The 14,843-nt window shown below is 37.6% G+C and overlaps 1 protein-coding gene across 1 annotated transcript in view; it reads left to right on the top strand.

Moving 5' to 3' along the window:
* Window positions 1–14,843, top strand: part of LOC117300643 (regulating synaptic membrane exocytosis protein 2-like) — a 90,539-nt gene that overhangs the window by 72,352 nt on the left and 3,344 nt on the right. The window contains exons 15-21 of the mRNA XM_033784334.1: window positions 164–551; window positions 675–1,147; window positions 1,803–2,100; window positions 11,254–11,480; window positions 12,988–13,126; window positions 13,821–14,038; window positions 14,520–14,659. Of these exons, the coding sequence (XP_033640225.1) occupies window positions 164–551; window positions 675–1,147; window positions 1,803–2,100; window positions 11,254–11,480; window positions 12,988–13,126; window positions 13,821–14,038; window positions 14,520–14,659 (1,883 nt within the window). The remainder of the gene's footprint in view (window positions 1–163; window positions 552–674; window positions 1,148–1,802; window positions 2,101–11,253; window positions 11,481–12,987; window positions 13,127–13,820; window positions 14,039–14,519; window positions 14,660–14,843) is intronic.

The raw sequence follows: 14,843 nt of genomic DNA, 5'->3' as shown, positions 1-14,843 counted from the left end.
CAGTGACCAGGGGTAATAATTGTTAAAGCCCTTTGAGACACCCTTAGGGTGTGAAAAGTGCTACACATAAATAAGAAATTACTATTTTTAATATTTATTATTATGTGACATTAAACACCATTCCTGTACCATTCCCTGTTTTTTTTGTGGTTTCTTTGTTTAGTGATACCACCTCAGCCAGAGGAACTATCTTCCCATCGAAGAGAACGTCGAGGCTCGGCAACGACTCTAGCTGTCCCAGAGAGGGCGTCGAGAAGTCGCCCTCGTAGCCCCTCACCAACCAGACGAGAGCGCGAACGCATGAGCACCGAACCTGTAGATGTTTATAATAAGCACCAAGATATGCCATCCAGGTTTGCTAATTATGCCGATGAGAATGTCAGACAGAATAGACAATCACCGCCGGTTAGAAATCAACGAGATCTTGACCGGAGAGAACGGGATCGAGATGGTCGGGATCAAAGAGATTCGAGAGATTCGAGGGATCCAAGAGATCCGAGAGATTTGCGAGAGCCAAGAGATTCTCGCGATCAACGAGATTCCAGAGATCTGCGAGATTCTCGTGATACGCGAGATTCAGCTAGAGATCTACGAGATCCAAGAGATTTGCAAGATTCGAGAGATTCGAGAGATTCAAGAGATTCAAGAGATTCAAGAGATTCAAGAGATTCAAGAGATTCAAGAGATTCAAGAGATTCAAGAGATTCAAGAGATTCTCGTGATTCAAGGGATATGCTTGATCACCAACCTGGCAGTATGGACCTTCACAACCGACGGGAGCCACTTGATCAGGAGCTGATAGAACGTGAGATGCGCGACTCGCGGGATCGATCCCACCGAGCTCTATCTCCGCCCGATGGGTACGATTACGATCGACGGAGCGGAAGGCGATCACGTTCTCCCAGCAGGCGTGGAGATGTTCATCACAATGACCCGCATCGGAGAACTAGGTCAGAGGCCAGAGGTGAATTGGACTATGACAGACAGTACAGGTCACATGCGCGTCCAGTAACGTCAAACATCGATGCTTCCAGTCTGCCAAACTCTCCAGTCCATGGTGGTAGAGGGAGCCCTTTATCGACGCCTTCCACACCGAGAAAGCATAGACAGTTGCCACAAGTTCCAGCTCATCTCAAATCAGATAAAGGTAAGAGGAGCACAACACTTGACTTTAATTGCTTCTCTTCACACATGAGTATATAGGAAAAAGGAAATACATAAAAAAAAATACCCAGTCATTTTCAGCAGATTTCTCATTTTTACACTGTAGACATTTTAAAACCAATTTGCATCTTCAGTTGAAACCATCATTAAATTTCCACTTTGAGGCATGCAAATTTATATAGCATTTATTTTCAATTAAACTTACACGGTTCTTTTTAGCAATGCACAATCAGCCTTCCATTCACCAGAGTTAAGGGCTTTTATTTCAGTGAAAAGCTTAAGTTGAATGGATTGTTAAAATCAAATTCAAGTTCTGGTGGTTAAGTCATCAGAGTGTGGGTTCAAATCCCAGTCATAAAACTTGTTTTCTAAACCATTTCACTATGATTGCTTCATAATAAGGTACCTGCGAGGGTAGAGGTTGATATTGTGTTTGAAAAAGCCATAGGAGCGCCACCCCAGCTCAGGGCTGTACACTCCCAGGGAGCTGAGAAATATTACAAGACTGTTATTGGCCTATTGACCAGGGCAATAATTATACCTGATTGTAATATATGCTGTCTAAGAACTAGTTATTATTAATATTTTTATCATTAAATTCTAAATGTTTCATTTTTTTGTTGACGTTGTTTTTCCAGGCACGGCTGAGTTAGAAGAGCGAGCCCGCCAGATTAAACAGAAGATGAAGTTAAACCAGTACAAGCAAGCAGTGTCGGCAAACACTCTCTCCCCTCATGGATCAGTCTCTACAACATCGGGAGGACCGATCCTAGAAGCCCCGCCTCACCCTCGCAGGAAGCAAAGCCCTGATAATATCTCCATTAAGTCATCGGACAGTAACGTGTCGAGTACGAGTGATGTGTCAGCGATTACTCAAGCCAGCACAGCGAGTGCTTTCTCTACTCAGTCAGAGAGGCGGCCTACAAGAAAACTGAGGTAAGCTTGAGAGCGAGTGTAGAGACTCATGAGAGCAAGTATTGAGACTCGGGAGATTGAGTGTTGAGACTCAGTGAGCTATTGATCGAGATCAGGCAGTGTGTTCTTGGACGCTCAAGAATACCTAGCATCGCTGTTCTTGTATCTTCCACCCGAACGATGATGATGTAGTGCCACTTGGTACAATGTTGTTCTCGACTGATCAATGCTGAAAGGTGGTGTGTGATCTTGTTCCTAAATGTTATGTTCTTGGTTCGTGTTCTCATCGTTCCAATGTGCGAACAGTGCACTCGGGCCAAGAACACACCGCCCGAACTCAGCCATTGGTTGTGAGGGTTTATGAAGGATGTACACGTGTGTCTATGATTCAACCTGGGAAGGGACAGCAGAGGGAGCACTTTCATTTCAAACATCCATGAGTGAAAGTGACTGGGTAAATTTTTAATAATTTGGGGTTGAACAAAGAACAAAATTGAATGAAGCAGGACTTGATCTGTGCTTGTTATCATTAAAGCTAGATAGCTCAGTAGGGTTAGAGTGCCGGTGTGTTAATCCGGAGGTCGCGGGTTCAAGCCCTGTTTTTTTTTTTTTCATTTTAAAATCCAAACTTTTTTCTGATGTTTTTTCAGTGGTTCAGGCTTTCGAATTTGTAGGCCTATACATCTTGGTTTAAATCTAGTTGACAAGTCATAAGCAAATGAGAATTGTTTGATAAGAATGAATACACGAGTCTGAAAATAGGAAGTAATCAACTGATATATTTGAGTGAGATTTTGAAGAGAGAACGACGTTTACGTGTTTGAGTTTGTCGTGAGAGTGTTCATATTAACTACTAATGCTTTTTCTGATGACTACCATCACCATCCACACTAACACACTCTAACACAACCACAACATTAAAGAGGGGCTGCAAGGTAAAATTCAGTTTTGTGATGGACTCTTTTTTCCAATAGATAGAGTCCTTCTGAAAATTGGGCCTCTTAACCGTCCTACAGGTGTAAAATGTGAATGTGTTTAAAACCTTTCTGGTGCATTTTGTTTTCAAAATGCAAAACTGTTTGATTACGTCACATTTCAAATCTTCAGTCTGTACATTTTTAGGTCATTCCTGATTTCTTAGGATATTCAATCAAAACATCTGAATTCAGCTCATGACTGGCGCAACAATAAAACGTTTCTACTTTTTTCCAAGAACCAAATATTTGCCTGTTGAAATGTACAGCACCCATTTGTTTATGCTGTTTGAAGACATCATGATTCAAACTTTGCTCTCAAAGAGTTACATGTATGTTAAAGACCTTTTCCCCACCTTCATGATGACTCTTTCAATTGGAAAACGCGTGCATCACAAAACTCAATTTGACCTTGGGGCCCCTCTTTATAAGCCACACATTGCAGTGAGTTTACATACACTTCATTTAAATCAATTCTAAACATACCGTCTCCTTTTAAAACATTGCCATGCTCTTTTGGCATATGTAAATGCTTTCAAGGTTTCGTTTTCTTAACTGCTAACAGTATTTCTATAACGCACCACAGACTAGGTTTGCGGTGACACAATGTAAGAAATCTCTTTGTGAGTAGAGAAGAGCTTTTTTTTTTCCCTTCTTTTTTACTGCTCAACGTTTTGGTCAGTGTGCTCTGACTGTCTTATAGAGAATTACCACTACTCACAAAAGAGATTTTTACATGCTGTCACTGCAAACCGCACTTACTTTTAGTATTTTCTACCATGCATAGCCTTAAGTCTTACCACAAGCTAAATTATAAAAAATGCTTTCTTGCAAACATTTATCGTATTAAGCCCAGTTAATGCTTTCTGCGAATGTGGAACAAACTTGAAGGCACAAATTTGCAATGAGCAACTCTTGTGAAACCTTCCAAGCTAAAACAGAGTGTTGATGACAATTTAGCTTCGCACGAAGCATTGGTAGGAAGTATGAACTGGGCTTGACATGTAGTATGCAAATCGCGATTATATGTAGAGTTACAGATTCATGAATATGCATGAGGCTAGCTAGGATTGCTCCATTATATTGAAGGGAAGGTCAAAAATATTTAGTGAGGAGAGACCTGTAAGATTTACATGTAAAGCACCATTGGTTATTTAAATGTACCAATGTTTTTCACCTGTAAAAGCTGAAAGGTATGTGTTCCTTCAGACAAGAAATTGCTGTTTTTGCCTAAGTTTAAAAACAGAAGGTTTTCTTTAAAATGTTGTCACCTTTAGTATGTGGTAAATTAGGTTTTCATATTATGCGTAATGTTAGATAATGTTTACAGGTTTTCTTTTTATAAATGTGGAAAATATTATTGAAAGTTCAAGAGACAGCGCAAAGTTATGAAATGTAAGGGACAGGAAGGCAAGTCAACGTTTATACACAATGCTGTATTGGATACTTGGTGTCCACTGGCCGTGTTCAATGCTCTATACACGAACGTTCCCGCTTCAATGACACATGGCATGTAGGTATCAAGTGCATGTACATCGTTGTATTAAGTATTATATGGGCATTGCGATTCTTCGATTCTTCAACCTTGTAGTACAATGACAGTTCAATTACAAGTGTCCATTAGAGTACTGTCACATTACACTTTGACTGGCCGGGATCTGTGGCATAACCAAGCTCTCCTAAACTTCAGTCATGCATCGCAAATATTTTCCAGATAATAGTACACCAACCCCGGACAGACTAGGTCTTCACTGGCCATCTTCAAGTACGTCTCTCCCATTCTCATTAAAGAAATCAAGATAGCAACCTTCCTTCATCTCTTAAGATCCGATGCTCAGCATTATAAGACCCTCAGCCTCTCTTCCTATCTGTTACCCTTCTTATATATCTCCGTATACTGTGGCATGTTTGTAAATCTTTGTGAGGTTGTAAGATGTAGTGGTATTTGTACATCATCAGACCCAACGCAAAAACGCAGAGTTTTGGCTACTACCGGAACACTACAGAACCATGTACATTGTACTTGCTTATGCAAAATGCAGTATTTTGAGTCAATCACAGTTGTGTCCGCCAGCAAGGTAGAATCCTTGAATAGGATTGGTCAATAGCGTGCACCAATAAGGCAGCCTTATCTGCCAGCAAGATAGAATCCTTGGGTTTGATTGGTCAAAAGCTGCAGGATTTATTCTGATATCCTACTCCAAAATCCCTAAGAAAAATTATTGTAAACAATAGCAATTACTTATTTATTAACTTATTGCAATGTTGACAATTGTTGATTAACTTGGTTCAAGATGGACTATCAAATTCTATTATAATCATTGTTAGTTAGTTCATTAAACAGGGCTTAGTTTGATCATATTTAGCTAGTTTCAACTTAATTGTCATTGAAACTCCATCTAGATTACTGCCTAGGTTTATTGAACACCCTTTAGAGGACATTCATTTCTGAATCATAACAAAACGCCCAGACATTTCTATCATTGTGAATTTCTTCATTTAAGTTTTGTGTTTAAAAATTAAAATAGTATGTTAGCATACTACATCTGGATAATTTCATATTATCTGGACATGACCTTTACACTTTGACCTCTTTATGTGAATGAAAGGGAGTCAAATCTGGCAGCCATTTGCAGCTGCTATGGGCATTTTGGTGCAAGCTGCTTGTGGCCACAGTGGTCTCCAAAGGGTTAACTACAGCTAACAGCTTTATGTACTTTCATTATTGGTGTTGGTTACTTTATTAGGAAACTCAATCTTATAATTCATTACATTTCATCTCAAATAATCAAAACTTTTTACAGGGCTCTAATTTAGTGGAAAAGTCCACAAACTTTAGTTACTCACTATTGCTCAACTTTAATTCCATCCTATAATGCATGTTTTTCTTCTTCTCTTTCTATTGCATGGTTGTGTGTACAGTGGAATAGGAGTTGGTCATGATACGTTTCTATGAATGTTAAGTTTAAATGTGAAGTCTTGTGCTTATTTTACCAGTTTTAAAACTTTAAGGCTTGCTTTACGGATTGTGTAGGTTTGGTAATTGAAACCCACGTTTTTGTTTCAATCCTATAGTTGTAAGATACCATAAAATATACCGGTGAAAATGTCATTTCAAAAGGTTTTGAGATATTGCTGAAAAATCCAGAGCAATTACATGTGTGTCCATGCAGGAAGAATAATCTGCAATTTGAATACACAATAATATTGACAAATGTTACTGTCAGTGACACTTCTCAGTTTCAAACTTTTCGGGATAACAAATGATATCATTTTCCATAACCGCAATACTTCGAAGGGAACAATTTCTCAAAATGCATTAGACTATCCAAAGCTGTTGTTTACTTCTAACCGAGTAATTTTCTACTGGCATTCATTTTCAGAGTCATTACCAAACGTATCAGACCCTTTATAACTAGGCCTGATGTTGGAATAGGCACTAGACTTGCATAGTCTGTTCCTGTATTTATACACAGATTTGTCAGCAATAGTTTCCCATTTGTTAACTTTGATACCACTTCAACTGTAAGATTATTACTACAATCATTGTATTACTTGTCCCTTTACTTCTTATTGTGGAATTGTCCCAAAAGGGATTAATTTCATTTTGAATGTAATCTTTGTTATTTATATCGGCCATGAGCTTGGTTTTAATTGATCCACTTTCTAGTTGACAATCAGAACAGAAGAAAATTTTTTCAAACTGTAGAACCTGTAATGGTTTCAAAAGTCTATTTGTGTTTTTTCCAACAATCTAAAACATCACACAAATGCCAATGCCTCTGTGCCCCTGGTCTTGCCCCTTCAGAAGTTCCCAATGACTAAGAAGATTTTCCAAAGGAAGTGCACTTTGCAAAAATGTAGATGGCTTTGCCCTTTAAAGATAAAATTTACTGCCTGTGTGGCCTGTATTTAAATGAATTTTGTGTGATCACATTATGATAACTTTATTTTCAAACTTTCAATAGTACTAAAAACACCATTTTGGTGGGGTTTTGTGTTTGTATTTCTTTGTGTGTACAATACAAACAAGCCAAAAGTTTGAACTTGAACTGGAAACAAATGTTGACATATCTGGTACAAATGCAGTATTTTCTTTGCATGTTGCATGTATATTTGATAAGAATGAGTAGCTTTCTGTTATGTTGCATGGTTGTGTTGTGGAGTGGTTCTTATAGTATAGTAATGGTGTGCAAATAGTAATTTTTATGTTTCCCATGTGGTGTACACCCCTCCCCTATTCACTGAAATGTTCACTAAAGAATGAACCTATAAATTTAATTACTTTATTTGAATCCATTTTTTTGTACAAGATTTACTGAAATCATTTTCATTGCTTCTTGAAGCCTTTCTTCTGCAAAATAATCTCATAAACAAATGAAAAATTGAATATATTTTCAATTTTTTAAAATTATATTATATCATTTGTTGTTGAGACAAAACGAGTGGCACAACTCCCTAATGAGAAAGAAATGGGTTAAATCTTATGGATTCTCATGTTTTGATGTAGCCTGCTCGGAATATGTTAGCTTGCTAGGAAATGACAGTGGGTTTTAAAAGATGTTAAAATTGGCATCAAGGATAAAGAACATTATTTGCTTTTACTCTTGGATGGAAAGTGCTTTGAACAAATCTACATGCATATTGCTCGAGTGAGATTCAAACCCAAGACCTTTTCCATTCTTGGTTTGTTCACAATGAATCAAACAGTGGTAGAAATGTTTTTTTTTCTGAAAAAGAAAGGTTACTCTCCAGTTAGTGAACATTTTAGATATTACTTTGTATATTTGTAGTGTCCCAATACCTACCATTTCTTATATCCTTTCCCAACTTTCTATTGCCAATCATATCTTTTCCCTGTTACCTTCCCATAATGCATTTCCTGCTGAGTTTTCTTTTCCCATGAGGCCATATTATCAGAACTCATCATGTCAAAACTTACAGAGAGAAAAAAGCGACCAGCGAGAAGATGATTGAGGCAGGCACCAGATCATTCCAGTCACTGCTGAACCAGACTACTCAAAGTTTCATCTTGGATTGTCAGGGGTCTTCAGTCGGTAGTAATTATTTATATTAGAAACAGAAAATTAATTTAAAAAAAGTTTCATCCTGCTAAATTTAGACTGGTTTATGCAAATGTTTCCTTGAATTGAAAGGAGATTAGGGCCCATTTTAAGGAGAAAACAGTGCTTTTAACAATGTTCTGTATAGCAAAAAATAAGCAAGATACTAGTTACAGATTGTACATGTGACATGGCATTATTTGGCTAGTAATCTCATCTTGTAAGCAATGCTTAGTAGTCTTACTCTGGCTTTTCAATTGCCTTGGTGCCCCTGCAAATGTCCAAGAAGGGGTTCCTTCATTGACTTGCCCTTTACTATGAAAAACAAAACCCTTGCCCTTGTCCAGAAAGAAGTACCAAGGAAATTTTGAATATACCTTGCTCACTCCAGAATGACGCATTAGGCAACGGAGGCATTGCCCCCATTTTCCTTGGTCATGCATTGCCTTGGTGCCCTTTGAAATGTCCTAAGGAATAAGCTTAAACTTTCAAGAATGGAGTAATAAGCAATTTGGGCAATTGCCCCATGCCCAGTATCATTGCCTTAGTACCCTTGGAAATCTTCAAGAAGTTTTTGAGGTGTCCTTTACTAAGGAAAATATACCTTGCTCATTTCAGAATTACACACTGGACAATCAGACAATGGTGGCAATCGCCCCATGCTCTTGGTCATTGGTTTGGTGCACTTTCAAATGTCCAAAGGGTTTCTTCTTTGACAATGTTTGAGGTGCCCTTAACTATGGACAAATTAGCTCGCCCTTTTAAGATTGGAGTATCAATCAATCAGAGGGAATTTATATAGCGCCAAAATCAACAAAAGTTGTTCAAAGGCGTTCAATAGGCAATGGAGGCAAATGCCCCATACCCCATGTCATTGCCTTGGTGCCCCTTGAAATATCTGTGAACAAGTGTTGAAGGTGCCCTTTGCTGAGAACAAAATTACCTTGTCCTTTCAAGAATGAAGTAGCAGACCTTCCCTTGTGCGATGAAATCATTGACCCAAATCATTTCCAACTTGACCATTTTAGCGTAACACATCTGTGTAATTTAGTAAACCGTTCCCAATAAATATTCCAGGGGCCGCAAATAACCTATTAATACCATGGAGTTATAGAATAAATAATGACACTATGGACTGCTGCGAACAGCTGTTATCATGTACTTTAGGTTATACGGGATTTGAGGCATTGCATAGTGGGGTATCAGTATATAGTTGGTTTGCGGTAACATGTGTGTAGCTACTTGTACTTGCTACATGTAGGTAGATTATGTTCTTTTGGGAACTTGAGTCTTGTTTAATCATTGTTAATACTCTACTACTGCGGAGTACATTTTCAGAATTTGGGAGACTTCTCAGTTCTGAAATGAACTGTCCTGCTTTATGACTACTATAGTAGTCCCGGTCAATTTTCAAATAATGTTTAACTGTAAATGCTCAACTTTGACCAACAGTAGGGGTGAGTCGGTATGGGTTTAATTTATTTATAAGTTAGTTGCAAGTGGAAGTATGTATTTTACATGTATGTCAGACAGGGCATATAGCACTGTTCAAATTAGATATTAATTGAAAATAATGTTATTAATTGTTCACATATAATATGTCAACATGCAGAATGTCTGACATTTATACCGCAACAACGAAACATTAAATAACAATTATACTTAAATAAACCATACTTCTATAGCGCATCGCACAAATGTCACAAGCACTTTACAAAAAAAATGAGAAATATGGTTATACTTGATCAGATCATTTACTCATTCAAATACAAATATGTAAACTCACAAATAAATTTCAAGTGTTAAATTTTTGTGTACCTTAGCTTGCAACTTTCCAGCTTCAAAGTTGCATAACACCCCATCATGTCGAACTCGTTCTCACTCTGTTCTGAAAAATGTATTATTGGTAAAAGACATTGTTAGTCACACTATCACTCAACTATCGCGATCCTGCGCTCGCTCCCAACCTCCTCGCTGCTCACATTACTATCATCTTGCAACAAAACTATATTTTTCAGAATGTAGTGAGAACAAGTTTGGTGTGATGGGGGTATTAGGAACACTGTGACATGGTTCTAAGATAATCAAGGGTGGATTTCACAAAGAGTTACTCCTCCTAACGTATAGGACTGGCCTTAAGTTTTTTATAAGTAAGGACTACTCCTGAGTTCTTTGTGAAATCAACACCAAAAGTATTAAACATAATATAAGACAAAGTTGCCAACTCTCAGAAAGTTCCCTGAAAATAAACCAATCTTTTCATTGTTCTGAAGAACCAATCTAAAAAATCTCCTGGATTATGGAAACCTTAGCTGTACAAAATCTGGTAAGGTTCACACAAACTAAAAACAGTTTATGACTAGTCCAAGAGATGTTGAAAGTAATTCTAAATATCTCCCTGATTGCTGTGCAAAATCTTCCTGATTGCAAGATCCTGGTTGGCAGCTCAGACATGACTAGTTTTGAGAATTGGTTTATTGAAATAAAGATCATTTTCACAGCCTAAAAACAGCTTTTGACTAGTCCAAGTGACATGTTAAATCTTCTTTGCAAAATTCAGAACCAAAATAGAAATTGTGTATTGAAGTCTATTTTTAATGTTCTATGTGTTTTTATTGATGTTGCACGTTTTGAGCACCCACCACTTTTATTCTTGTTGACACAAACTACAGACCAAAGTTAAATTTTCCATACAGTATTTTTCCACCAGCTTAATTCCACCGACTCACTGAGTGTTCGGGTGTATATATTTTACACAGCTTTCAAGCATAACAGTACTTCTAAATTTAATACGTTGGACCTTGATATCAAAAAATTATTGGGGAAATAAAGACTTTATAAAAGCACAAACATTTTGGACAAATAAAATTTTCGTGAGCAAAAAAAGAAAGAAAATTAAGCAAGAACAAACTAGTACTTGGTGCAACCATGTGTAAAGTATGTTTTGCGAAGAGTGTTGGCTCTGAAAAAAGCTTCTAATAAGGTCTTGTTGTTTGGATACTCTGCTCGCCTTCAGGAGAATAAAAATTGAACAGAAACTTTTACTTCAAAAAGACAAAGAAATCAAATCAACAAGCTTAAAACTGAATTGAAGTTTTGTTTCCCCCTAATTTGTTAGTTTCCGTTCTTTTCCTCAGTGCCTTTACTGCTAAAATGCAAGAGACTGCCCCTCTGAAGAAACCATTGAACCGAAGTAATAGTAGTGCTGATATGTACATGTACGATCGCAACGAGGGCAGTATATCGGACTCGGCTGCGGAGACTAACTTACAGGAGGGGAAGAAACGACGAGCGAGCATCGGCTACAAAATGGCATCTTTAGTCGGTCTGTCTAAGAAAAGTAACAGTACTTCAAATTTAGCAGGTAGGTCACTTTGATATTATTATTCGACTGATAATAAAAGTAGTTATAATAAACAACATTGATTATGCTCTTATACGTATGTTTCTAAGCGCACATTCAGTATTTTCCTGCAAGGTGTGTGGGACTACGATTGAATTACAAGACCTACATGTGTGTACTCCTTGAACTTCACATCAGCCATTAAAAACAAATTTACATGGTCCGCTGCTACATATAGCACATACTACATTGTAGTGTGGATTGCTGATAGTTTGCGCGCATACGAAGGTTGATGTAGATCCGATAATATTTGTAAAGAGTACTGAACTACATGTACACAGGGCAGTTTTATGTCAAATTCAATCAAACTCAAGTGCTTTTTAAAGGTATTATACAGGATTGGTAAGGATATGAAACATATTTTTAGTCTGAAGGCTTATTGGTTATGAAGTTCTTTACTACAATCAGTTTTTGTAAGTGAAATAATTCCCTATGAAATTAAGTCATATTCAAGAATAAATTAAGGACGATTTATTTAAACTCTGCATTACTTTCTTTTTTACTGTTTTCTCCTGACCCACAACCAAAAATTTAAGCCCAAATTTTTAGAGGTTTGATATTTCATGAATATGGTTGATCACACAAAACATGAACACTGTCTGCACCTTATTTATCAGCTGTACCAATCGGGCATGACACCTTTTTTTAAAGATCAACTTTTAAAAGAAATGGAGATACATTGTACAACCATATAATAACGCCACAGGTTGCAGAGTAGCGCTTTTAAAAATATAGATAAAACTAAAGATTAATGTTAATTGGGCTTCATGCTCGCAAGTTTTCGAGCTCGCTTGCTTTTGCACTTTGCACTCAAGATTTCAGTTTTTTTCTCAACAGCCTATCACATCCATGGTTTTACAAAAGACTTTGTGTGTTTGTTTTGTTCGGAACATTATCATCTTCTAAATTTCAGTCAGAAATGTTCAAAACTTGTTGGGTTTACAATAATTGATTGAGAGATTCAGTACTAAAGTTGTGTGCAGCCAGTTTATGTCACCTCATATTTTCTGTCTGCCCATATTTGAACTATTGAGGATGCCCATATGGCTTGGATATATGAGCTGGACAGGTTGGATCCAGTTTATGAGGAAGCTCAGTCTGATGTAGTTTTGAGCCATGTGTGACGTGTTTTGTTCTGAAGGCTGTTGTGGCTTTGCTTGGTTGTTGCTGGTTTTATCCGGTAGGAGCTGGTGTGATCTGGCTGGATATTAAGTACTTTTTTTATGTGTGGGAGTCCACTGTGTCCACCTTTTGATGGTGAATCTGTTCATGTCTGACAGTTTGCTTTTTTGGATCCAATAATTGTTCAGGTTTAGTACAGTCTGGTTTGATTTGGTCTGAACTACATGTAGTAACATCTCAAACATCATTTAATATGCCTGTATTCTCTACTTCATCACTTCACAGTTGTACAAACCCAGGTAAACTCTGGTTAACATTGTATGTCATTTGCTTTTTTCCTGAACAGGCAAGAAACCACGGAGTAGCATAGTGCGTAGTGAAGAAGTGGGCTTCGCTGCTGAGATGAGAAACCGTCTACAGAAACAAGCAAGCCGGGAAAGCACTGATGGGAGTGTATGTAGCTTCAGCAGTGACAGCTCTAGCCAGTAAGTAGTACCTAAAGGATAGCTAACCCACTTGCACCTACAGGTACCTGTTAGTGTGTTTTTTGTTAGTGTCATCAAGTAGTACCAAAAGGTGCCCTTGTATTATATAATAAATGCTAGTTGCTAACTTGTACCTACCCGAGGATCTGTTTGAGGCTAGTTACCTAGTAGAAGAATACTATTACCTAAAACACAAGCACTGACAAGTATCAATAAATGTGTTTGTTGTACTTTAAGGTACCCATGTACATGTATTTATATAAATTACTATTACCTAACCCGGATGTACCTACAGGCACCCATAACTGATCAAGTTTTATTTTACAGAGAACATGCCTGAAAGCTACCCATGATTTGCACTGAAAGTTTCAAGTTATTTTTTTAATTTGTTTGTTATTATTATTTTTTAATAGATAAAGACACTTACTTATCCTCAGTTGCTGGTCCCCGTTGCTCGAACTCTCTACCTAATCACATTCGCCACATCAACTCACTCCAGACTTTCGAGACCCTATTTTCCTCTTTTGTTATAGGTCCTGCTTTCAATGTGTTTCCCTACTCAGGTAAACTCTGATTAACATCGTTTTCTGATTTCCTTTTTCCTAAAACAGACAAGAAACCATGGAGTATAGGTTACAGGTTCCCGTTTTGACACTATTAGGCTATTATTATTTTATTTGTTTATTCTTTTCAGGTTGTGGTTACCAGGTAACTTCCGTATGGGTCCTGAGGGGCAGTTTGACGGGTTCCTTGAAGGACTAGGACCAGCTCAGCTCGTTGGTCGTCAAGTCTTAGGGTCACCCTGTCTGGGAGATATCCAGATCGGACTGGAAGATAAACGTGGCTTGCTAGAAGTTGAAGTCATCCGAGCAAGAGGATTGATGTCAAAGTCATCCTCCAAATTGTTACCTGGTAGGATATTAATCCATCAGTAAACTTTACTCTTTAAAACTTGTAAAGGGAAGGTTGTTTGGTAATCACTCTTAAAACTAGCGGTAATAAAAACTTTTTTAGATGTACAGCAGCTTTCGATAGTATATATCTTTTTGAGAATCATTTCACTTTGAAGTAATGTGGTTGTGAAAAAAGATATCAGTTTTAAGTCCCAAAATTTGAATTTGTAAAAAGATGCGGTCAGAAATGTTTCTCAGATTGTGTGTTCCAAGTACGAATTATATAAGAATTCTTGCTCTTTGATCTAGTATAGTGCTGAGGATACTGTTCCTAAAAGCATTTTTGAATCTGTTACTCCATCGGTTACCGAAAGGTTGAAATGCCATCATTAAACCTCATCTCATTTAGATCATAGTTTCTCCCACCCCTGGGCTGATTTGATGGATCCAGTGATTGTAAGAGTTTCATCTTGATGTATCTCCTTTTTTGCCTTTCCTAGCTCCTTACGTCAAGGTGTACCTTATGGATGGAAAACGTTGCGTTGGTAAAAAGAAAACCAAGATTGCGAGACGGACTCTAGACCCACTCTATCAACAGGTGCTACAGTTTGAAGAAGACTATCACAACAAAATACTACAGGTATGCGACCTCTTTAGATTGACCTCTAAAACTGATCTCAGAGAGTGAAGGCTTCATTATTCAAAGGTAGTTCCCACATACCTTGCAGGAATATACTGAATGTTGAAATACTGAATGTTGAATCGCCTTGAGCACCACTGAGTGACAGATATGAGCGCTCTATAAGAAGCCGCTATTATTACAA

Source organism: Asterias rubens, chromosome 16 (genome assembly GCF_902459465.1).
Source record: "Asterias rubens chromosome 16, eAstRub1.3, whole genome shotgun sequence".
Classification (NCBI taxonomy): domain Eukaryota; kingdom Metazoa; phylum Echinodermata; class Asteroidea; order Forcipulatida; family Asteriidae; genus Asterias; species Asterias rubens.
This window is presented reverse-complemented; position numbering and strand designations above follow the sequence as displayed.